The following is a 25,587-nucleotide window of genomic DNA, read 5'->3' as shown; positions in this document are numbered from 1 at the left end:
TGGTTTGACTGTGGCTGCCTCTCTGTTTGATTTCTCAGGATTCCGATTTAAAAAAATAAGGCTGGGCATAGAAAAACATCTATTTTTCGACTTAAAACTCTTCAGACATGTTTTGTAAATTCGGTTCACTGGTTTGTGTGCAGCTTTTTTGTGTTCTGTTGTCACTTTTGACCCTTTTTTAGATAAACAAAACTAGTTTTTGCTTGAACACCCCATCTCACGAGTGGGGGCTGTGTATTCTGTTGCTCTTGAGTACTCTCATAAACATGCACAGTACAGAAACAGCAATATTTTCACTAAATAATACATTTGATTTTAGTTTGTTTCTCACCAAAACAGTAGTGCATTCCTTCATAACAAGTAATGATGCACATACAATCATTTATTAGACTTCTGAAATATACTTTTTTGTCCTTTTGAAGCTTTAAGAGGTGGGCACCATAAACTGCCATTGACATCAATGAGCAAATTTTTTTTTTTTTTTTCACAATTTCTCCCTTTTTTGTTTAGAAAAGAAAGTAATATGGGGTTATAACAACACTTGGGTGAGTAAATAATGACTGAATTTTAATTTTTGGGTGAATTATTCCTTTAAGAACTCATTCTAATGTGCTAATTTGGTACACAATATTAAGGATTAGGTGACAGTATATGATACAGACATGCTGAAATTTTTATTTTATTTTTTTATTTATAATTATATAAAAATTATAATATAATATTTCAAACAGTATATTATAATTTCAAAAAGTAATAATATTTTGCAACATTTCTAATGTTTTTGGCAGTATTTTTTTAAATCAATTCATAGCATATATCCTTCAGTGAACAGAAGCATCAATTTCTTTAAAATAAATTCTTTACCTTTCAAAATTGTAGGACACAATGCATATGCTAAATGCAGTATAATAAAATTTTCATAAAAGTAATTTGTAATGTAATTAGTTTTTTAGCAAACTGATTATTTACTCTTTACTGAGTCATAAAACTTGTACTCAAGTGAATTATTTCTTCAGTAGCACACACACACACACACACACACACATATATATATATATATATATATATATATATATATATATATATATATATATATATATATATATATATATATATATATATATATATATATATATATATATATAAAATACAGCGTGTTAAAAGGGACTTTTATTTTGCTTCCTTAAACAGCTGTTGTTGTGATGTCACAAGCACTGCGCCGCGTCTCCTTTTGCGCAGGAAAAGGTTTGTGGTTTTAAGTGCTTAATGTGTATAAAACGATACAAAAATGTATTAAAAATTTATTTTAAAAAAGCATTTATTTATTGTTTTTAAAATGTGCTCTATTTAAATGCCTAGCTCTAACCTTACCCTAACTCGCACCAGTATATTGCTAAAACCAATTTGCCTTAGAAATCTGAAATGAATGTATAGTATTCCTGAATGTAATAGTGTAATATTACTTAATGTGAAGTGATGATAGTTTGTCTGGTAAATGGCACATGAGTGTAATTTTTCTGCGAATATAGTGCATCCACACATGAGGAACTGAGTGATTTACTTTGCTTTTTTTCATTGTGTCTATTATTCTCAACATTACCAAACGTGACAAAGTTTCCAGATGAGGAAGGAAAACTCCAGATGAAACGACTGAGATCTGTGGGACAAACTGCTGTAAAGATGGAGTTTATTAAAGAAGAGAGTGAAGACATCAGTATTACACAAACATGTGGGATAAAAACTGAAGATACTGAAGAACAAATAGGTTGGTGGTCATTCTTGATTCTTCATTCATGTCACTTATGTTTTGTTTTGTTTTTCTGAATTCCATAATTTAAATTTTAATTCAATTTCACCATCAATAATCCAATTTATTCATAAAACTTTAAACAAATGGAAATAGAACAATTACTTTTCAACATACCATTGCATTATTTGCATTAAGTGCTTCAGTAAAGATCCTCACTGCATAATCTAAAACATGACATTGGTCTTATTTTTTGTCAGATAAAGCGCTCCACAACAGAGCATCACAGTTAGGGTTGCCAACTTTCTGCAGCTAAATACGGGACATTTCAGATCCAAATACGGGACAACACTCAGCATATAAAACTGGTGCCACAATACATGCTGGGTGTCGTTATTGAGTTCTGTACTATTCGGACACCCAGAATGCATTACAGTATGAATCTGAAAATGAGTTAGTTGATTGTCACCATTGTTGAGGGTTGTATGCTGAGTGTTGATGACTGTGTGTCAAATTGACAACTTTAAATGTCAAAACAGCTTTGTATTGATCCCTACTTATGAGCACATTTGAATCATGCTACAAAATTATATTTCCACAGTAGTGATGTTTCATTTGTGAATGAATACATTTTTTTAAACAAATCTGTTAATTGATCCAATAGTTCTCGTTCACCTCCATACACGGAGTCATATTTCTCGTTCACTGATATTGAAGCCAATGAGCTCTAGTTTTGGTGGCTTTTTATGCCTGTAAAGACTGACTATAGCACAGAGCAATAGCATTCGAATGCAGGCTGTAAAGAAACATATCATTATTTCACCCGCTGAATGAATACACCCCTTCACTGAATCAGTCAAATTGGTCGTTTGAGTCTGAGCGAGATGAGACATCTGGTTCATGAACAAACTGAATGTACTGGCGTACTCGTTTGTGAACAACATGAATGAATGACTTGGTCATCTCGTTGGTGTCGCTTCTGATGGGCCCCCACAAGTCAAGTCAAATCAAATCATTTTTATTTGTATAGCGCTTTTCACAACACAGATCTGTACAAAGCAGCTTTACAGAAAATAATGCTTTAACAGAAAAAGAAGCTGTAATATATTTATGTCTTCGAGTCATAATGGTGCGGTTTAATAAAAACATGATTGTAAATTGTGCCTTAAAACAAATAAATAAATAAGTTAATTATATTTGTATTTAGACCCCAAGTGAGCAAGCTAAAGGCAACTGTTACAAGGAACAAAAATCTCCATAAGTTGTTGGTTAATGGAGAAAAATAACCTTGGGAGAAACCAGGCTCACTGTGGGGGCCAGTTCCCCTCTGGCTAACCAGCATGAATATTAATTATCTGTGTGCAGTACAAGATTTTGTATGAACTGTAAGATTAATGATTAATGTCTTAAAAGTCCATCCTGAATTAACTGCGGAAGTTCACACAGATGCATTGTTTGACTGATGAAGGCTTTAGTTGGTAATTAATTTATTGTCTATGTATTCCATTTTAAGAGTGTAGTCCATCCTTTGACTGAGGTGATGCAGGCAGAGATCAGTGATGTACACTGCAGTTCGACTGGCAGCTTGTGGCAGATACATTTCCGGTGGGGTCCATCTTAAGTCCAAGGTTCAGGCAGTGGCCTTTGAAGTTTCCCATGTCTTACGGTTGGAACTGGCATCAGTTCATCCTCTGTTAAGTCCATCATAGTAGACTGAAGTGATATCTGGCTGGCACAGTCTGCAGTTAGTTGTCCCCACTCAGCAACATGTAGTAGTGGGAGTTGAACATCAGGCAGGACCGGAGCTGGATCTGGCAGGCTCTGGTAACCTCAGAATAAGGTAGGAAAACAAATAGAATAATATTAGCATTGATGCCCTTCACTTCAAAACAGGATTGTAGAAAATGAGAAGTGTTTCCGGTTCCGGCAGACCTAAATAATGCAACATAACTATGAGTTGATGGATACATTTGTTGTATGACTGGCTGAATAGATGAGTCTTTAGTCAAGACTTAAGAGTCCAGAAGCATGTTAGACTATTCCATAGTGTAGGAGCCAAATAGGATTGTGGATTGTGATATTCTGGGTATTATTAACAAGCCAGAATTTTGCAGTCGTAACAAGCGTGATGGAATATAGCGTGATAGAAGGTCACTTGAGTACTGTGGAGCTAGACTGACCATTCAAAGCTTTGTAAGTAGTTATAGGTGCAATATGTAACATTTTCCCTTTTTTTTGCCAATGTGTGAACGGCTTGTAACGCAACTTAAAAAATGTGCCCTTCCCAGACTTCATTTACTTCCTAGGTTGCCTATTAAAGCCTGTAGACTGATTTTCATGCGAAGGGAGCGGGTCGCTTTTGCCGGGAAAATCCAAAGGATGTGATGTTAATGCGCACTCCTGAGAGCCTTGCCTCAGTGCTTCTCTTCCGCTATTCAACAGCGTCAACAGAAAGTCTGTAACACAAGGTAACGTTATCTTAGAGATTGAATTCGGCAAACATCCGGCTCCCAGCACAACACCTTCTCCTACACAAACTCCGAGTAAGACAAAAAACAAAAAAAAAACATATATCTACTGAATCCCGTCTGGCTAAGCAGGAACGTGATCGTGGTTGAGCGAAAACTAGAGTGAACATCGGCAGGGCATTTGATTCCTGGAGGGAACTTCATTCGGTTTTGGGGATCAAAACGACCCTGAATTGGCATTCTTCTTATTGGACAGGTAAGCTTACATAACTGCAAAGCATGTGAAATATAGTGCCATAAGGATTGATCTGTGTCATTTTAGCTAACTTGATCTTGCCTGCTAACACTAACGAATTGCAAGCTACCTTGCTTTGTAACTTTCAAATAATTTTAACGATCTTCGCTTTATACTAAAAGTCAGGTATGGTGATTCACAGTAACTGACATAATGTTAATCTGTAATTATTCAGCAAGGTAAACTACAATAACACATGAAATGAATGCTAGACAATGTTCAAGCTAATGCAAAAAGACCCATTCATTAGTGTAATGTAATTTGGTTATACAGGAAATATATACATTCTTTTATTATAAAACAATAGCGCATCGATATATCAAAATGACAGTCGTGATGGAATCACATCAATACTGAATTGTGTCAACATACTGTATTTATAATGTACAGTCTATGTTATAAACAGCTACTGTCATCATCCACCAAATTTAGCTAACAGGTATTGATAAAGCTGGCTAGCTAGCTAACGCGGACATAGGCTATGGTATAAATGCAGTCAATGTATCATGCAAAGAAAAGTGATTACTTCAAACTACAGTCTCGTATAGTCAGACCTATATCCACACTTTGTTTTAGCTCTGTTCCAGCACTGGAGAGTCAAATATAATATACAGACTCAAAGTCTGTAGTAAAACAATCATAACTGTGTAATTTTAATTATGCTACCTCATCTGTCATCATGATGCCGGTGAATCACGTTCAGTCTCATTGTACGTTACATCTTTGTTTTGGTCGATGCTTGTGTCCCTATGGAGTGTGCGCACGATAACAGGCAGCTGGCTACAGTTCACTTAATGGCCACAAGTGTCATTAATAACAAGCGTTTCTGAATCTTACATACTGCACCTTTAACAGAATTTTTTAATTAATACGAATTTTAACAGGTAGCCAATGAAGCGTTGATAAAATTGGGCTTGTATGATCATATTTCTTGGTCCTATTCAGCACTCTGCTGCTGCTGCTGCATTTTAAACCAAATTAAGTTTATTTATTGAACCTGCAGCACAACCTCCCAGTAATGCATTACAATAATCTAGTCTTGAGGTCATGAATGCATGAATTCATTTTTTGATGATTTCAATTTTACCAGTAAAGAAATTCATAAAGTCATTACTACTGTGCTGCAATGGAATATCTGGTTCAGTCTAAGCTTTAATTAAATTTTTTTACCAATATATCCACAGTACTGAATAAACACTTCCACCACATTTCTACCACAAACGTTTTAGCATAGTGGGTTGACTTATTAGACAAACCCCCCCCCCTACACACCATTGGCAAATATCCAACAAACATTAAACCTAATACTACCCCGCTTAGAAATAGCCATCTGTCCATGGAAAAGGCTCCTTAATAGAAGCCAAAATGGCAAATGGATGATAATAGCACAATACAGTACAGGTCAAGATAACCAAGTCACAAAATAAGATTTGCCCTTGTGCCTGCTATAGTCTACATACACAGACATGGTTTCTTATATAACTTGTTTTCTAAAAACAAGAAAAAACACTCATGCTCATTGAGTCTTAGAACAAGATCTCTTCATCACTCTGTTGCGAAGTTAATGCCAGTGAGAAGTAAATTATATTTAGCCTATATTTTACTAAGTATCAATCATTTTTGTCATTGGTTCTTGATTTTCAGTTCATTTATTTAATTCAATTTTAGTCTATTTTGTTGCAAGGTAGAAAGGTATACATTTTATTTATTATGAGCATTTGGTATAGTTAGGAGTTTCACAAACATTAAGTGAATTCACACATAAATATGAGGTTTGCAAATAAAAAATTATTTACAAATACGTTTTTTTAAACACAAACACAACTCTGTCCAGCATTCATTTGTAAATCGCTCGCATTTATTTGTGTATAGTTTCCTTTGCATCTGTGTATTGCACACATTTGTGGATTTTGAAACATTCCTAGCTGCAAGAGGTGCACACAGATCCACAAATCCGCTTCAGCAAGACTGGAATCAGGCAGATTCGTCTTTCTAAAGGACGCATGAATTAAGCCACGTACAAGGTTATCCTGGAAGAAAACTTGCTTCCTTCTGCTCTGACAATGTTCTTCAACTCTGAGGATTGTTCTTTCCAGCAGGACAATGCTCCATGCCACACAGCCAGGTCAATCAGTGTATGGATGGAGGACCACTGGATTAAGACCCTGTCATGGCCAGACCAATCTCCAGACCTGGGTAGTGTTGCACCAGCTGTGCGTAAGGTCTCACTTAATTTGAGACGTAAAGTTCACACTAAGGGCTTAGTAACTACTAGTTAGTTTGTAACTAAGTCAGTGCTTAATTTGGTTGCACCACATGCTCTAAAGGCAAGACTTAACTAGTAGGTCGTATGCTCTCCGTAAAGTAATGTGTAGTCGCATAATATTACTTTTACCTGAATTAATCCAATAAACAGCCTTCAACTTTGTGCATAGAAGTGTTAAAAAGCTGTGAATTTCAGTTTGATCTTGTTACTGTTGATGTTCAAACCTTGTTTGCTCACGTAACTGTCAGCTGTAATAAATTATATCCCCATTAAAATATGATGCGGAATAAAGCAAGATTTCATTAATGATATAGGCTATTTAGCTTATGTAAATAACAATATTCAATAACTGTATCTAAGATGAATAAGGGATAATAAATAAATACTAGTACAACAGCCTGGAAAAATAGACATTTATTCATTTGAATATTTTACATATTATGTTGAAACTTGACACCGGGCGGCATACACAGTAAAGTGCACCATTAGATTGGTTTCATGCTGAAGAGGTAGGTTTTTTACATAATGTTTTCTCCCATAAAAGTAAACGAGTGTAAATGCCAACATCATCATATATGTTGAAAGAACTGAAGCCTGTCAACTAAAACATGAGCTCATTGATGTCATTAAATGAGTCTGCTTTTTTATTCCATCAGTTACTCCTGGTCGGAGTCTTCCGTAAGTATTTAGTTTATACGTAGGGTTACGTCCTACCTAAATTTAATGGTGCAACACTCAAATATTTAGTGGTGCGTAAATTGTGACTTAGTGCCCATTTACACCACAACTAGGATAAGTTATAACATACATATAGCTGGTGCAACCGGCCCCTGAACCCCATTGAATACCTCTGGAATGTGATCAAGAGGAAGATGGATGCCACAAGCCATCAAACAAAGCCGAGCTGCTTGAATTTTTGCACCAGGAGTGGCATAAATTCACCCAAAAGCAATGTGAAAGACCGGTAGAGAGCATGCAAAGATGCATGAAAGCTGTGATTGAAAATCAGGGTTATTCCACCAAATATTGATTTATGAACTCTTCCATAGCTAAAACATTAGTATTGTGTTTTTTTTAAATGAATATGAACTTGTTTTCTTTGCATTATTCAAGGTCTGAAAACATGCCATCTTTTTTGTTATTTTGACCAGTTTTCATTTTCTGCAAATAAATGCTCTAAATGACAATATTTTTATTTGGAATTTGGGAGAAACGTTGTCAGTACTTTATAGAATAAAACAAAAATTTTCATTTTACTCAAACACATACCTATAAATAGTAAATCCAGATAAACTGATCATTTTGCAGTAGTCTCTTAATTTTTTCCAGAGCTGTATGTATATATATATATATATATATATATATATATATATATATATACATACACACACTAGTGGCCAAAAGTTTGGAATAATGTACAGATTTTGCTGTTTTGGAAGGAAATTGGTACTTTAATTCACCAAAGTGGCATTCAACTGATCACAAAGTATAGTCAGGACATTACTGATGAAAAACAGCACCATCACTATTTGAGTGTCATTTTTGATCAAATCTAGACAGACCCCATTTCCAGCAGCCATCACTCCAACACCGTATCCTTGAGTAATCATGCTAAATTACTAATTTGGTATTAGAAAATCACTTGTCATTATATCAAACACAGCTGAAAGCTATTTGGTTTGTAAAATGAAGCATAACATTGTTTTTCTGTTTGTTTTTGAGTTGCCACAGTATGCAATAGACTGGCATGTCTTAAGGTCAATATTAGGTCAAAAATGACAAAAAAGAAACAGCTTTCTCTAGAAACTCGTCAGTCAATCATTGTTTTGAGGAATGAAGGCTATACAATGCTTGAAATTGCCAAAAAACTGAAGATTTTATACAAAGATGTACACTACAGTCTTCAAAGACAAAGGACAACTGGCTCTAACAAGGACAGAAAGAGATGTGTAAGGCCAGATGTACAACTAAACAAGAGGATAAGACAGCCACATCTATGGCAAGTGCTACAGGAAGCGTGGGGGGAAATGTCAACTGAGTTTCTGGACAAACTGACAGCTAGAATGACAAGGATCTGCAAAGCTGTCATTGCTGCACATGGAGGATTTTTTTATGATAACTCTTTGAAGTAGTTTAAGAAGTTCTGAATATTTTTTTCAAATTGTAATAGTAATTATTTTTCATGTTATTATTGTCCTGACTATACATTGTGAACAGTTGAATGCCACTTTGGTGAATAAAAGTACCAATTTCTTTCCATAAGTCTGTACATTATTCCAAAATTTTGACCCCCAGTGTATGCATATATATTTATATACACCGTTCAGCCACAACATTAAAACCACCTGCCTAATATCGTGTAGGTCTCCCTCATGCCACCAAATCAGCGCCAAGCCGCATCTCAGAATAGCATTCTGAGATGCTATTCTTCTCACCACAATTGTACAGAACAGTTATATAAGTTACCATAGACTTTGTCAGATCGAACCAGTCTGGCCATTCTCTGTTGACCTCTCTCATCAACAAGGCATTTCCGTCCACAAAACTACCCCCGACTGGATGTTTTTTTATTTTTGGCACTATTCGGAGTAAATTATAAAGACTGTTGCGCGTGAAAATCACAGGAGATCAGCAGATACAGAAATACTCAAACCAGCCCATCTGGCACCAACAATCATCCATGTGATTATCTAATCAGCCAATCGTGTGGCTGCAGTGCAAAATATCAAGCAGGTACAGGTCAGAAGCTTCAGTTAATATTCACATAAACCATCAGAATGGGGAAAAATTTGATCTCTGTGATTTGGTGGCTGATCAGTTATTGTATGTACAATAAAAAACACAAAATATTCTCTGAGCATGTCTTGAGTAGTAACAGCCAGGAGATGAACCCAATGGAAAAAGGAGAAGTGGACCGTCTTCTATCACTTCCATGTCGTGATAGTGACTGGAAGAGTTGGACTGTCCTGTAACACCAAGGGATACAGGAAAATGCTTAGATTGATTATGTACTGAACTAAGAAGAAAGTGCTCCATTCAAACTGACCAACTTCACACTACAAACCCAGCTGCCTCAAAATCCATTTTAACTACAATGTGTTAGCTAGGCTAACATGGCGCTATTGCTGCTAATGGAAACCTAGCTTCTTCAGCTTACCTTGCAGCTGAATAGCTCGACTAAATTTCAGTCAAACACGCATTTCTGTATTATTCAAATAAATTATAATTACAATACATTTTTGAACAGCAGTAATTATGTTCAAAAATTTTCAGAAAGTCTAATTTGTGTTTAGTGTACACAACACAAAACACGATTTCATCGAGGTATAATTACCCACTTGCTGCAATGTGATCTTGTTTTGATGGCTGTATTAGGGCTATATGTGGTCTGAAACAGATGTCCATCTTGGGATAAATTTGGACCAAATCAGACGGACTAAACAGAGCCCAATTTTCAATGACTATTTTTGGGCTAACTTAAGGCCATGACAGGCCGAACAGATTTAGCCCAAAAAACAATGTCCATATGACGTCTGGTGCTTGGTGGGAAGTATTCATACCCTTTACTCAGTATTTAGTTGAAGCACCTTTGGCAGCGACTACAGCCTCAAGTATTTTTGGATATGATGCGACAAGCTTTGCACACCTGGATTTTGTGCCGTTCTTCTCTGCAGATCCTCTCAAGCTCTGTCAGGTTGGATGGGGATCATTATGGACAGCCATTTTCAAGTCTCTCCATAGATGTTTGATTGGGTTCAAGCTAAGGCTGTCAAAATAAAATTAGAAATTTGAATATTCATTGAATTTAAGATAAAAATGCACATTCGAATGCTAAAACTGTGCATTCGAATATTGGATGTGTGCCAAGCACTGACGATGACTTCTGACCCATCGTGTTCTTGAGTTAAAAAAGAGCTAGACGCAGCGCAGCAAATACAATTTAACAGAACGTGGGTGTCTTGATGCGTTTTCAGAAGTTGAAGTTTGTTCTAACTTGACATGGCATCTAAAACAGCGCTCCTGCATGAGATGTGCAGCGCAGTGGTCAAAGACGTCCGTCTAGCAATGGTTTTTCATAGATAAACAGTAGGAAAAGCATGCAGATGGAAGCAAACGGTGTGAACAGATCCTTTGGTAGATGTATTTGGTCATTGTGTTATGGTCTCTTATCAATGTTTCTCGGCATAAGCAATGCGTTTTAAAACGCTGAGTCAGGAAAGGTGTCTCGAGATCCCCGCATTCTGTTGCATCTGATTGAACAGCCCCTGGGCTCAGAGTCTGAGCCGTTTTACCACCGAGTTCAGCCGAATATCACTATCTGGGGATATTACTACTAATAGTAATATGTGGTATCCTTGTTATTATGAAGCCTGAGTCTGGGGTATACTGTGGCACTAGGGCAAAAAAACAATTTAATACAGAGCTGTATTTTGAGGGCGTGGTCGAGCGCCCGTCTGGGGAGAGCGAAAGCGGTAAGGACATCCACCTGAGATGAATTGTGACTAATTACCATCTCTATGTTCACAGTGAGAGTTGGGGGAGATAAAAAGATGGCCAGTCCACAGAGAGAGGAGAGAGACAGACAGACCAGAGTCTTCATGTCTGTTCCCTGAGAGAGAGAGTCCTGTGTTGTGTGAAGCTGAAAAGCGGACTGTTTATTTGAGTGACGCTGAAAAGCCGTCTTGTGTTTTGAGTGAAGCTGTACAGCAACTGCTGATTATTTGTGAATAAAACAGACTCACGTGAACTACGGAAATTGGTTCCCGCTTCCTCCTTTATCTGCCCAACCTGAACCTTTGTTACACTGGTGCTGAAACCCGGGATAAGTAGGAAGGTACGCTGCTATGTAGTCGTCTTTGCCACTGGAGGAAGTGTTTCTATCCCTCGCCAGCATTCACCAGGTGCAACACCAGGCCCTCATGGATCTGCAGGCGGAGGAGCAACAGCGCTTCGAGGCACTACTTCGAAACCAAGAGGAGGACCAACGGGCATTGCGGAGCTTAGTACCTCGGGGGGGTGCACACCGCGACCCCGGCAGCAGCAAACCCCCATGTGACGCTGGCGAAGATGGGGGCGCAAGATGAGCTGGAGGCCTTTCTGGAGCTCTTCAAGCGCACGGCCCAAGCTCTGGAATGGGCGTGGGTGCAATAGGCAGTCCACTTCCTACCGCTGCTGACTGAGGAGGCCCAACTCCCAGCCCAACAACTCCCGGTCAACAACCTTCTGAGGTACCCTGAGCTGAAGAAATCCATCCTGCTGCGGGTCGGCCGCAGTCCCGAAGAGCATCGCCGGCGGTTCCGAACCCTGAGGCTGAGCGAAGTCGGCCACCTGTTTGCCTTCGTTCAACAGCTCCGCGATACCTGCTGGCGGTGGGTGCTGGCCGAGGAGCCCAGCGATGTCGGGGGTGTCATCGATCTCGTGGTACTGGAACAATTTGCCTCCAAACTGTGAAGCAGTGCAGTTGGCGGAGGAACATTTAGCAGTGTCGGGCCGGCGAGCCTCTCTCTCTCTCTCTGTCATCCCTCCTCCTCCCTTACCCTTCCCCTCCTTCTTTCCAACCTATCCAACCTATTCCGATTTCCCTCTGGAGCAGATGCGAAATGTTGTTTCAGGTGGCTCATCATAGTCCGATGGCAGGTCACTTGGGACAGGGAAGAACACTAAGCTGTCTCATGGCCCGTTTCTGTTGGCCAAGCATTCGCGGGGATGTTAGCTGGTGGTGTGCGACATGCCGCAAATGTCAGCTGGTGAATCTGCCGGCCACTCCAAAAGTGCCATTGTGCCCTCTTCCGTTGATCAAGGTTCCCTTTGACAGAGTTGGCATGGACCTCGTCGGGCCATTAGAAGGTCAGCACGTGGGCATCACTTTGTGTTGGTTCTGGTGGACTACGCAACGCGATACCCGGAAGCAGTGCCTCTTTGCAACAACTCAGCACGTAGTGTTGCAGAGGCACTCTTCGGAATAACCTCCCGAGTGGGGATTCTGAAATAAATCCTCACTGACAAGGGCACTACTTTCATGTCACGTACACTACACGAGCTGTACGAATTATTAGGTATTAAATTGATTCGGACAAGCATGTACCATCCACAAACAGACGGCTTGGTCGAACAAGTTCATAAGATCTTAAAAAATATGATTCGTAAGTTCATGCACGAAGATGCTCGGAATTGGGATAGGTGGCTCGAACCCCTGTTATTTGCATTACGAGAGATCCCGCAAGCCTCCACAGGGTTTGCCCCATTTGAATTATTATATGGGCATAAGCCCCGTGGCGTGTTAGACGTCATGAAGGAAAATTGGGAGGAGGGACCTTCACAAAGCAAAAATGAAATTCAATACGTTCTTGACCTGAGAGCAAAACTCCACACACTGGGGCGTCTGTCACAGGAGAATTTGATACAGGAACAAGAACGTCAGTCCCGGCTGTATAACAGGGGAGCTTGGCTACGGGAATTTGCACTGGGAGATAAAGTACTTGTATTACTGCCCACATCGAGCTCTAAATTACTCGCAAAGTGGTAAGGGCCCTTTGAGGTCACACGCGAGTTGGGGAATTATGAGGTAATGCGTACGGATAGGGGCGGGGCTCATCAAATTTACCACCTCAACCTACTAAAACCATGGAGAGAGGCGGTTCCCGTATCCTTGGCAACGGTAGTTCCGGAGAGGGAGGAGCTCATCCCGGAGGTGAGTCTAAAAGCCAATAAGTTCACCCCGGTCCCTTGCAGAGACCACTTCTCACCGTCACAATGTACAGAGGTTGCCAGGTTACAAAATAATTTTTCTGACATATTCTCACCTCTCCCCAGCCGCACTAATCTCATAAAACACCACATCGAGACAACCTCAGTGGTAGTGGTACGTAGTCGGCCCTACCACTTACCCGAACACAAAAAACTAGTAGTACGGGAAGAATTAAAGACCATGCTCGATATGGGCATAATAAAAGAATCCCACAGTGATTGGGCCAGCCCGGTGGTTCTGGTACTTAAGAGCAATGGCTCGGTCCGGTTCTGTGTGGATTATAGAAAGGTCAATGCAGTGTCAAAATTTGATGCTTATCCAATGCCTTAAATTGACGTTCTTCACACCGTTTGGATTACACCAATTTGTGACCCTTCCATTCGGTTTGTTTGGGGCCCCGGCTACTTTTCAGCATCTTATAGACCGAGTCCTCTGACCGCACGCTGCATATGCCACTGCTAATTTGGATGACATCATTATTTACAGTAATGATTGGCAACGGCATATGCAGCATCTGTGGGCAGTTCTGAGGTTGCTGCGACGAGCGGGGCTCACAGCAAACCAGAAAAAATGCGCAATTGGACGGGTGGATGTACGTGTCCTTATCGCAACCTGCCCGAGACACAAGACCAAAAAGTAGGTGAGACAGTTTCTAGGGCTGGCCGGCTACTATCGAAGTTTAGTTCCCAATTTTTCCGACGTCACCAGCCCGCTGACTGATCTCACTAAAAATAGATCCCCAGACCCGGTCCAGTGGACGGAGTCATGCCAACAAGCTTTCACGCAAGTAAAAGCTGCACTTTGTGGAGAGCCACTTCTGCATTCCCCTGATTTCTCTCTCCCTTTTTTTTTTACAGACGGATGCATCGGAAAGTGGGCTGGGTGCTGTTCTGTCCCAAGAGGTGGAGGGGGAGGAGCGGCCGGTGCTGTACATTAGTCAAAAGCTCTCTATGAGAGAGACGAAGTACAGCACCATGGAGAAGGTTTGTTTGGCCATTAAGTGGGCAGTCTTCACTCTCCACTACTATTTTTTGGGACGAGCATTCACCCACTGTTTGGACCACACCCCGCTCCAATGGCTCCACTGCATGAAGGATGCCAATGCCCGGATCACCTGTTGGTATCTGGCACTCCAGCCATTTAAGTTCGAGGTGGTCCACAGGCCGGGGGCACAGATGGCTGTCGCGGACTTCCTCTCCAGAACAGAGGAACAGACTTCCTCTGGACAGTCTGGACAGTTCCCCCGGCCTGAGTCAGCCGGTGGGGGTATGTGGAGGTGAGGGCGTGGTCGAGCGCATGTCTGGGGAGAGAGAAAGCAGTAAGGACATCGACCTGAGATGAATTGTGACTAATTACCTTCTCTATGTTCACAGAGAGAGTCGGGGTAGATAAAAAGATGGCCAGTCCACAGAGAGGGGAGGGAGACAGACAGACCAGATCCTTCATGTCTGTTCCCTGAGAGAGAGAGTCTTGTGTTGTGTGAAGCTAAAAAGCAGACTGTTTGTTTGAGTGACGCTGAAAAGCCGTCTTGTGTTTTGAGTGAAGCTGTACAGCGATTGTTAGTTATTTGTGAATAAAACGGACTCGCGTGAACTGTGGAAACTGGTTCCCGCTTCCTCCTCTATATGCCCAACCCGAACCTTTGTTACACCATCTTTCTATTTTTTACTTGACACTTGAGAATGTGAAATGACTAAAATAGTGTTTAGATATTATTTTATGCACTTTAGTTTAATATGGAATGCACTTTTTTTGTTCTTTGTAATACTGCATAACACTGTGCAGTTTGGTTTAGATGTACTTGTTGTGCCCTCGTGTGGACTTAGGAAACAACGTCAATTTAAATATCTGATGACTTGAAAATTTGAATTTAATTGAAAAATTCGAATTTAGTTTCTCAGGCTTGTTGACAGCCCTAGTTCAAGTCCGGGCTCTGGCTGAGCCACTCAAGGACATTCACAGAGTTGTCCATAAGCACTCTTTCATCAGACCAGAGAATCTTGTTTCTCACAGTTCTTTATGTGCATTTTTTATGTGTCTTGCACTGAGGAGAGGCTTCTGTCTGGCCACTCTGCCATAAAGCTTAGATCACTGGGGTGTTGCAGTGATGGTTGTCCTTCTGCAAGTTTCTCCCATCTCCACACATGATCTCTGGAGCTCAACCTGAGTGACGATCGGGTTATTTGTCAAATCTCTTACCAAGGCCCTTCTTCCCCGACTGCTCAGTTTGGCCAGGCGACCAGCTCTAGGAAGAGTCATGGTTGTTCCAAGCTTCTTCCATTTAAGAATTATAGAGGCCACTGTGCTCTTGGGAACCTTCAATGCAGCCAAAAACAATTGTAGCCTTCCCCAGATCTGTACCTCAACACAATCCTGTCTCTGAGCTCTGCAGGCAGTTCCTCTGACCTCATGGCTTAGTTTTTGCTCTGATATGCATTTTCAGCTGTGAGACTTTATATAGACAGGTGTGTGCCTTTCCAAATCATATCCAATCAACTGAATTTGCCACAGGTGGACTCCAAACTGTAGAAACAATTCAAAGATGATCCAGAGAAATGGGATGCACCTGAGCTAAATTTCAAGTGTCAAAGCAAAGTTTGACACTTGACAAAGAATACTTATGTCAATGTGATATTTCAGTTTTTTCTTTTTAATACATTTGCAAAGTTAGCAAAAATCTGGTTTTTGCTTTGTCATTATGGGATATGGAGTGTAGATTGATGTGAAAAAATAATTTAAAGCATTTTAGCAGAAGGCTGCAACATAACAAAATGTGAAAAAAGAAAGGGTTTGAATGTGAATATTTTCTGAATGCACTGTATGTACAAAGAATAGAAGAACATACATTTAATTTAAAGAATAACATTAATTTAAAATCCTTGCATGTGACCCTATTTTTTTAATTAAATTAAATGATTTAATATTAATGCAAAATGCCACCCCTGCACCATAAACCAAGCTGATCTTGAGGTGCAATTCTTATGAAGTAGTGGTTTGTAGCAGAACTTGTGTGGCCTGCTACTCAAGAAACGCTAGTTGTTTGAGTGACTGATTGAGTGGAGATGAGTGATTGCTGACTATCGGCTTGCCAGTGGTCTGCCGATGGACACTCCACTACGTCACAAGTGGCTTGTCACCCATACAACACTGGTGGTCCGACAGCATTGTTAGGTCAGTCTGCCTGCCTGTTGTCTGCCGAAGGGGGCCCAACGTCGTCAAGCCGCTGGCAGGGTGCCACCAAAAAATGCTGGAGCATCACACATTTGTGTTTCTGCAATAGCCAGTTATGTTAAAAGCTGCCAGATTTAAATTGCCACACAGAGTTGCGCTGGCCTAGCACCTGTAATTCCTATTCTTACAAATATTTAATCATACTGTCTTTTCATGCACATAATATGTTTATTTTATACACATACATTCAAATGGTCACCAAAGTACCACGGTAAAATGTTAACAGCTCATATACGCACAGTCAACACATCATACGCGATCATCAGATGCGTGCAGCCATGTTTGTTTACATTAGTGGATATGCACTTGTCACTCATAAGTCACACAAACAGCAACTCAGTTATTTCAAGCATATTATACTGTGCATTTGTTTTCTGAAATAAACAGCCAAACTATCAAAAAAGCACCACAATAACATTTTATAACTAATATTCTCACAGTCAACACAAGGGAATTTGTGAAGAAGTATTCCCATTTTATATGCGAGTTTTGGCTGGATGATTGTTGAAGGAGGGTTACAACGGTTTGTGTCATCCATCTTCAAAACACTCTGTGAAAGATGGACTGTTGCACCAAAACTTACCATGTCTTATCATCCGCAAACTAATTTGATGGACCGAAAGAACCATAAACTGAAATGCATGATAGCTTGTGTTGAAGACCATCACAAAAACTGGGACAAATACATTCTAGAATTTAAATTTGCCCTGAATTCTGCCGTTCAAGAAACAACAGGAGTGACACCCGCAAAATTACAACTAGGACGGAAGTAGTCCCATGGACAAAATTCTACAACAACAAGTTCCGAGCCCAGATTCTTCTAGTATGATGTTGTCAATCAGTTGAACCAACTTTATAATAGAGCAAATGACAGTGCCAAAAAAAGCACAGCCACGTCAGCTATAACAAAAAGAGGCGGGATGTTGATTTCCAACCAAAAGAATGAGTGTGGGTTAGAAACTTCCCACCATCCTGTAGTAAGAATAAGTTCACTACCATATTGGTACCAAGATGTAAGGTGCCTTACTGTATAGTTACTCAGCTGGGACCCATGACCTATCAAGTGGTCCTAGAGGATACTGATTTAGATGTACCGACAGTTCACATTATCTCAAATCCTTTTATCCCACTGCTGAAGGTCTTGACTCTTAAGAAAAGAAAAAAATGTCTTGAGATTTTTCAGGAGGAATCTGGTGAAGACGATTTGCTTGGCTTTTACATAGCAACTCTTTTACCACCAAGGGTGGTTTTTCCAAGGGGGGAGGAGTGTGGCAGGCTGGCATAATTATACACTGACCCTTTAAGGCAGACAGATTTGCACTGGCCCTTTAGGATAGTTTAAACAAGAAGCAGTCAATGGCAAGGTGAGGAACAAAGAGAGTGTGATCACCAAACTCTTGAGCAACACAGTTCCAGTCTGTTTGTCACTCTGAAGGAAATATCAACCACAATCATTATTTCCTCAGGAGTGGGTTTGAAAGATTTTTATCTATTGTCTCTTCCTGTTTGCTCCTGGGACTTTGTGAAGGATTATTCCCATTTGATATGCAAGTGTGGGGCTGTGGGCTGGATGTTTGTTGAAGGAGGAATACTAAATACTTCCTCCATATTGCCAAAAACTGGCCTTTTTCACTGCCCTGTCTTATCAATCTCAATCCCTCTCTCCCTCAAACAATCCCTAACAAGCATATACACATTTTGAATATTTTATATTTGGAAAAACTGGCCAGTATTTATTTGTTTGTTTTGGATTCAATTGACCATTTACCTTGAACTGATTTTGTTGATGGACTTGCTCTGACATCAGAGCAAGTAACTGGGCCTTCTAAATGTTAATTACTTTTGCATTGAAAAATACATGAAACTTTCTGTTAATCCATTCTGTGATTGATTGAAAGAACTTCTGGTGAGTGATTTATATCATATTTGCATTTCTACATTGTGTAGCAGGTAGATGTTTTTGTAACTTTTTGTAAAAAATAATTATATTGATAGGTTTAACCTGTCTGGTGCCCAAAAATAAGTTTTGCAACTTTGAGTAGTTGTAACTAAACAGCTCCTGCTACAGTGCTCATCCGATGCACACAGCCACGTCTGCACACAATGTCTGAGTGCACAGGCAAAACGTACGTATGAAAGTAGTTGTCCATTTATTTTTATAGCTATTGGGTCAGGGTGAGCAAAATACAGACACAGTGGGTGTGGTGTCAGGCCTCGGAGAGACGTTTATTTTAAAAAACAATTTTAAAAAGTCCAAAAAGGGGGAGTAAAGTGTCCATGGGGAATTGTGTCCTAAACAAAGGGCAATCTGGCACCCTTGCGGTGCACTGGGGCTATGTGCGGGATCGGTAGTGAAGATAGGATTAGGTACAGGTATAATGGGGCAGGGTCCAGCAGCCGCACATGCTCTCCTCCTGGGCCTGGGGCACGAGAGGTTGCTGCCTCCTCAAGTGGCTCGGTATCCCTTGGACTGTGGCATGTGAGGGAAATTGTGGTCCAGCGTCCTGCACGAAGCGTTCACCATTCCCCGCGTTCGCATCTAATTTGCGCCGAGGGTCCAGAGTGCGGGTCAGGCGACACATCTAATTCATGCCGGCCCCTCTGTGCTTCGTTCCTTGACCTGCAAGGACACCAGCGCAGAGACCGGTCTCTCGAGGAGAGGTGCGCTTGGTTTTTAAAGGCAGTGGTGATGAGGCTCCATTTACTTCAGGTGCGCCTCATCACACACTGCCAAACAGGGAATAGTCACTGCGCCCCTCCTCTCTCCTGCCCACTTCAGTTATGAGCCTGGCTGAAGAACTGCCCTCTGAAGAGGAGGGGCGTATCGTTCTGTCACTAAATATAAAAGAAAAAAGAAAACAAATACAGTGCAGTACACAAACACCATTTGTTCATGCTTATTATAGCAATGGTTTTCAAACTTTTTTAAGAGTGACCCTTTTTTTTCTTTTTAAATTGACGCGACCCATATACACATCCACCACTTCAAATGTTGCATGCAATCAAGTCAAGCAATAAAATAATACTTATATACACACACACACACACACACACACACACACACACGTATGTATATAACTTACTTAATGAGAAGGGTGGGCCTGCTTATTCTGCATAATCTGGTCCCAAGCCGGTTTGCAAGATGACAGGGCTACACGCATGTCCGGAGAAGCATTCAGTTTGTTTCATTGTTTCGTCTTCATTTTGGTTAAAACTGAGAATCCAGTTTCACACATATAGGTAGTTGTGAAGGGCAGTAGCAATGAAATGCTTGCTTTGCTCAGCATGGGATATTCGATGGAGAGGCCAATCCAGAACAAAGACAATTTTTCTGTTTTGTGTCGAGTTTTCATTGTGCCATCACAGGTTAGTTGCAGCATTTCTGATTCTTCAGAAGGAGTTAAATTCAGTTCAGCGATTTGAATCTGGGGTTTCAAAGTCAAAGGGATTTTTCTCCTACCATTTGTCTTTTAATTCATTGAACTTCTCCTGGGGAAAGTAGCGAGAGAAATTCACCATCAGTGCATCCAGATGTGACTAAATGAGGCACGTCAGGCCAGCGACCAATTTCTTTGACACCATATTTGTGTTTCATCATTGTTGGGAACATATAGTAGCTTGGGGTTTTGAGTCGCAGTGCCAAAGTTCGAGTGCCGTCTGGAAAGCCTGAATTTGTTCGCAGTGTCTGAAAATATTGTCCTCCCTTTCTTGTAATTTAAGATTCAGTTCATTTAGAACAGAAAATATGTCAGCAAGATAAGACAGAGTTAAAAGCCATTTCTCATCACTGAATGAGCCTGCGAGAGGAGACAGTTTCTCAGTTTGGAAAGCATGTATTTCATCCCTCAATTCGTACACTCGGCTGACCACCCTGCCCTTTGACAGTCATCTTACATCTGTATGAAAGAGTAAATGTGTGTGCTCGGCTCCCATTTCAGTACACAGGGCCTCGAAAAGTCGGCTATTAAGAGCACTACCTTTAATGTAGTTCACAACTTTAACAATGTCTCTCATCACCACTTCAAGCTCAAGTGGAATTCCTTTTGATGCCAAAGCTTCACGATGAATAGAACAATGATTCCAAACAATGTTCTGTCCTGCTGTATCCTTAAACCTTCTGACAACTCCGCTATTTTTGCCAGTGATGTTGGCCGCCCCGTCGCTGGTGATGCCTTTGCCATTGGCCCAATCCAAACCGTATTTTGTCATGAAAGCATTTAACTCTTCAAAAATATGTGCTCCTGACGTGCTGGAAGGCAGTGTTAGGCAGCACAGAAGATCTTCAACAAATTCACCTTGCCAAACGTACCGAACGTAAACCAATAACTTAGCGCTTGATGCACTGTCAGTGCTCTCGTCCAGCTGAATAGCAAAATCCTTTGCTGACTTCAGTGTCGCTATAAGCTGTTCTTCCAAATTTTGGGCAATATCCCCAATTCGACGTGGCACAGTATTGTCACTAAGAGGTATTAGTTTTAGCTTTTCAGATGCCTTTTCACCCAGAACTGTATGAATTTTGTCTAGTGCAGCAGGCAATATTAATCTCTGCAATTGTGTGGGGCGCTTTTTCATACCGTGTTGCCAAAGAAATGTATAAGATGCCAAGTGCAATTTGTGATTATGTGTTACGCTTCTGCTGCGTACCTGAGCTGATGACTGAATTTCTTGAGCCTTCCTCTGAAAAAAAGATAATGGTTTGTCCGCCAGATCGGCATGATGTGTACTTAAATGTCTTTACAACTTCGCTGGTTTCAAACTTTAATTTGCCAACTTTTCCCCACATACTACGTGCATTGGTATTGCAGCATGACCTGTGTCGGAACAGTTGATGAACCCAAACTTCAAAAAATCATCTTTATATGGCCTTACTCTGGATTTCTGCTTTTTCTTTGCTGGGCAAGAACTGTCAGTACTGATACTGCTACGCTGTTCACATGCATTTCCTTCACGATCTTTTCTGCTGATCTCCGCTGTGTGCAGCAGGGTTGGATGTCTGACGGCGTTTTCTGCTGCTTCATTTGAAGGGGTCTCGGTCTCAGGCCATCTTTTTCTTGTGAAAAAATCATAAATGGTACTTTTTGACTTTGGCCTACTCATGTGCTGCATAAAAGAAATTAAAGACTGGCTAGTAATGTCACGCTAGTGAAGCCTTTGCATCAACGCAGTGGGGGAAAAAATGGCTGCGTCAGCAACATGTGATAATGTTCTGAGCACTGCGCGAGGTTAAAAAAAAGTGTTTGATTGCATGTACGTGGGTCAGGTGACAGAGGTGGAGTATTTATTTTTTTATTTTTTTATTTTAGTATTTATTTACTTGAATGATATATTTCAGTGTGCCTCTATTCAGAGTTCTTATTATTATTATTATTATTAAAATTGAATAAATTTTTGGAACAGTATCCTTAAATCATCCTGGCTACCCATTTTTTTTAAGTCTCAGGGTTTGAAATCCTGTGTATTATAGTATATACAGTATTTATTTATTTTTTTTATTTTTTAAAACTGATGTTTTGCTTATGAGAGAATAGCTGACATAACATGTCCACTCCATAATCATTTTTATTTAACATCAAGATTTTAGGCTAAAAATGTACACATTTGTGTAAGGGAAGAAAATATATTATGTCCTGTAAATGGTCACCAATTCAACTTTTTAACTATTTAAATCACATTTTGTCTAAACCAGTATATTTATATGGTCCTGAGGTGTAACAACCGAAGTTTTAAAAGGACAAATATTCTATGTAGTCTCAATTATGAGGTCATACAAAGTGCATGTATAATATATAGTGATATTGGACACATTTTGTTTAAAAAAGTTTTTGATTCATTTTGCCACACTGTAGAAACTGCCTGAAATTTCATGTTATCTACTCATGTTCATTTTAGATCTGTTGGAGCTGAAAGAGGAAAGTAAAGAACTGAATGAAGTGGAGGAGAAACATCAGTATCACAAACCTGATCATTTTCAAACAGAAGAACAACATTTTATTCGCTCACAATCTGGAAGGGATTTTTCACAAAAAAGAACTCTAAGAACAGGAGCCAAAAAAGAATTCACCTGTCCTCAGTGTGGAAAGAGTTTCATGCTTAAAGGAAACCTTAAGAGTCACAGAAGAATTCACTCTGGAGAGAAGCCTTTCACATGTCATCAGTGTGGAAAGAGTTACACACACAAAGAAAACCTTAATCGTCACATGAGAATTCACTCTGGAGAGAAGCCTTTCACTTGCCATCTGTGTGGAAAGACTTTCACTCGTAAAAGAGGCCTTCAGATTCACATCAAAATTCACTTAGGAGAGAAGCCTTTCACATGTCATCAGTGTGGAAAGAGTTTCAGTCAAAAGGAACACCTTAAGAATCACATAAGAATTCACACCGGAGAGAAGCCTTTCACATGTCATCAGTGTGGGAAGAGTTTCACAGAGAAAGGGACCCTTAAAAATCACATAAAAATTCATACTGGAGAGAGAAGTTTTGTATGTCATCAGTGTGGGAAGAGTTTTACAGAGAAAGGGAAACTAAATAGACACATAAGAATTCATACTGGAGAGAAGCCTTTCACATGCCATCAGTGTGGAAAGAGTTACACAGAGAAGGGAACCCTTAAGAATCACATAAAAATTCATACTGGAGAAAGAAGTTTTGTATGCCATCAGTTTAAATAAAACAGGACACCTAAACAATCAGACAAGCCCTCTCACATGCCATCAGTGTGAGAGTTAGGGCCCCGGCAGACTCACAAAGAAGTTCTTATTCGTTCTTCGCTCAGAGCCAAAAAGAAGTTCGAAACAGCTGAGCAACAGCATACTGTTTGCAAATGTTGAGTAGATAATGCTTAATTTATATTTTTTATGATGACACATGTATGGGTGGGTGTATAAAAGAGTGTTAATGATCAGAATACAGACAAAAGAATGACAATAAGAGGCATTTCTCACTTTGGGCAGATGTGTGAATGGATTTCGGCTACAGACGGCACATGAGTGAAGCAGCATATCAAACAACAGAGTGAATAGGCACTAAAGTGTATTTGTGTAGATTTTTTTTTTTTTTTTTTGTAGACTAATTAAAAAAATAGCATGATCTATATTCGAACAATTGTACAGATGTAGGTAAGTTTGCACCAGCTCTCTAACTCTGCAAACTAGTGTGTTCATGTTGATTGATTTTAACTGACTGAACAACGTAACCGAAATGGCCTCAAAGTAGGTGTAGCTTCAGGTCACACCCACCGATGACATGGACTAACGGCAGTAAGAAGGTATTAAGTAGGGATGGGCATTCATCAATTATTTGGTATTCAATATTTAAGCTCATAAAAAACGAATATTCAAATATTTTATTATTTAAATGAAGGTAATTAATGAGAGACGTTGTAGAATTATTTTTTTAGTCAAAAAGGTTGCATCACCATAAAAAAAAAAAAGAAAAAAAAAAGCTTTTAATTATATCCAAAACAAGCTTATATTATGTCCTCTGTTTTTTTGTTTTTGTTTTTTTTAAACATTTAAACAAGCAATGCGTGAAAACAAAAAAGTATAGAATGAAAGCATTAAGCTCACTTAAAGCAGAGAAAAAGAAACCGCTAATGAAGTAGACTGACGCAGTTAACGTACAGGATGAAAATAAACACTTGACATATAATAGTTATGTTTATATTGTATCTCATGTTTTTGTTGAGAAAAATAAGCATATCCACATGCTCAGTAAACTATACTCATTTATACACACCAGTTTAATTGATGGCATAGTCTTTCTCGGATGCCATGTTTGTTGTTTGCAGAAGTGTTGCGGGGATTACATTGCTACGGGGACGCTGCTTTCTGTCGAGCTGCACATATACGAGAGTAAAGTGTACAACACTTATCCAGTACATTTAAACAGCAACCCAGCTTTCTCGCAGTAAGCCACACTCTCACAATAACCCGCTTTTTTGGTGTCCATCTAAACGTACTGACAGAACAATTTGCTCATCAAATGTGATTAAATGTAACTGCTACTGCATTGCGCTGCGATAGTGGGAGTTCACTTTACATCATTCTCTAGGATTCCCCCAGTGTACTTGAGCGCAATTGCTGACGTGAGGGACAGTAGTTGATTTTTAAAGTTGATGTGTTCTGTTGATTCATTTGTACAGTTCATATAAATTAAAGAGGCATTCTGTAGTTCTCTAGCTAGCATTACTCTTCTTCATGTACTTTAAGTACTGATGTGACAGTGGTGTTAGACGCTGAACTGACATTTATCGACCTGGATCAGCATGATCGTCTCTGTTGCCCCCACCAGCTCTGGAATATCATTTGCATCTGGAAAATGTCAGAGTTGAGGTAATTTGTAAAGTTATTTATTACTACTATAATATATTAATTGCTATGCTTAAAAGCAAACTTCAGAATTCAAGCGAACAGACAGTTAAGGACAGATTATTACTGTCCCTCAAATCAATAATCTTTGGAGACTGTCTCTGTTTCACGTTAATTCTAAAGACAATTACCTTTATTAGAGAACTGCTTAGCGTAAAATAAACCTCAGTTATTTAGTGATACAGAATGTCATTGTAAAGAAAGATTAGAAATGTTCAAATTTAGCATACTGGATTTGAAGAACTCATTTTGTTTCCAAGCAAACCAACGTCATGGTTTACTCCAAATCCACAACAATCGCTGTACTAAGCTACTAAATGAATGAAGACATATGCCATTTCATAGAGGTGGAGGTAGATGGGCCCCCTTACTATAGCGGTGATAACAAAGAAAAGAAAATGACGCATTTCTTTCCGGTTGCATTTGTCAACACAGCTGAAAACTGTCCATTACTAACATGTCGACT

The 25,587-nt window shown here is 39.7% G+C and overlaps 1 protein-coding gene across 2 annotated transcripts; it reads left to right on the top strand.

Moving 5' to 3' along the window:
* The first annotated feature begins 1,204 nt into the window (after window positions 1-1,204).
* Window positions 1,205-23,809, top strand: LOC127442969 (gastrula zinc finger protein XlCGF8.2DB-like). Of its 2 annotated transcripts, none has more exons than XM_051701430.1 (3): window positions 1,205-1,245; window positions 1,622-1,765; window positions 22,645-23,809. In XM_051701430.1, the coding sequence occupies exons 2-3, from the start codon at window positions 1,642-1,644 to the stop codon at window positions 23,421-23,423; spliced, it is 903 nt and encodes a 300-aa protein (XP_051557390.1). In that variant the 5' UTR covers window positions 1,205-1,245; window positions 1,622-1,641; the 3' UTR covers window positions 23,424-23,809. The 2 variants fall into 2 exon arrangements, with proteins under 2 accessions (XP_051557390.1, XP_051557388.1); XM_051701428.1 differs by having other exon boundaries at window positions 1,206-1,245; window positions 1,615-1,765.
* The last annotated feature ends 1,778 nt before the right edge of the window (window positions 23,810-25,587 follow it).

Source organism: Myxocyprinus asiaticus, chromosome 6 (assembly GCF_019703515.2).
Source record: "Myxocyprinus asiaticus isolate MX2 ecotype Aquarium Trade chromosome 6, UBuf_Myxa_2, whole genome shotgun sequence".
Lineage (NCBI taxonomy): Eukaryota > Metazoa > Chordata > Actinopteri > Cypriniformes > Catostomidae > Myxocyprinus > Myxocyprinus asiaticus.
This window is presented reverse-complemented; position numbering and strand designations above follow the sequence as displayed.

Excerpts from the sequence above, each read along its gene's own strand:
- LOC127442969 (XM_051701430.1), top strand. The coding sequence starts at position 1,642 with ATGAAACGACTGAGATCTGTGGGACAAACTGCTGTAAAGATGGAGTTT. Across the intron at positions 1,766-22,644 it reads AGATACTGAAGAACAAATAG|ATCTGTTGGAGCTGAAAGAG; the intron begins GTTGGTGGTCAT and ends TGTTCATTTTAG.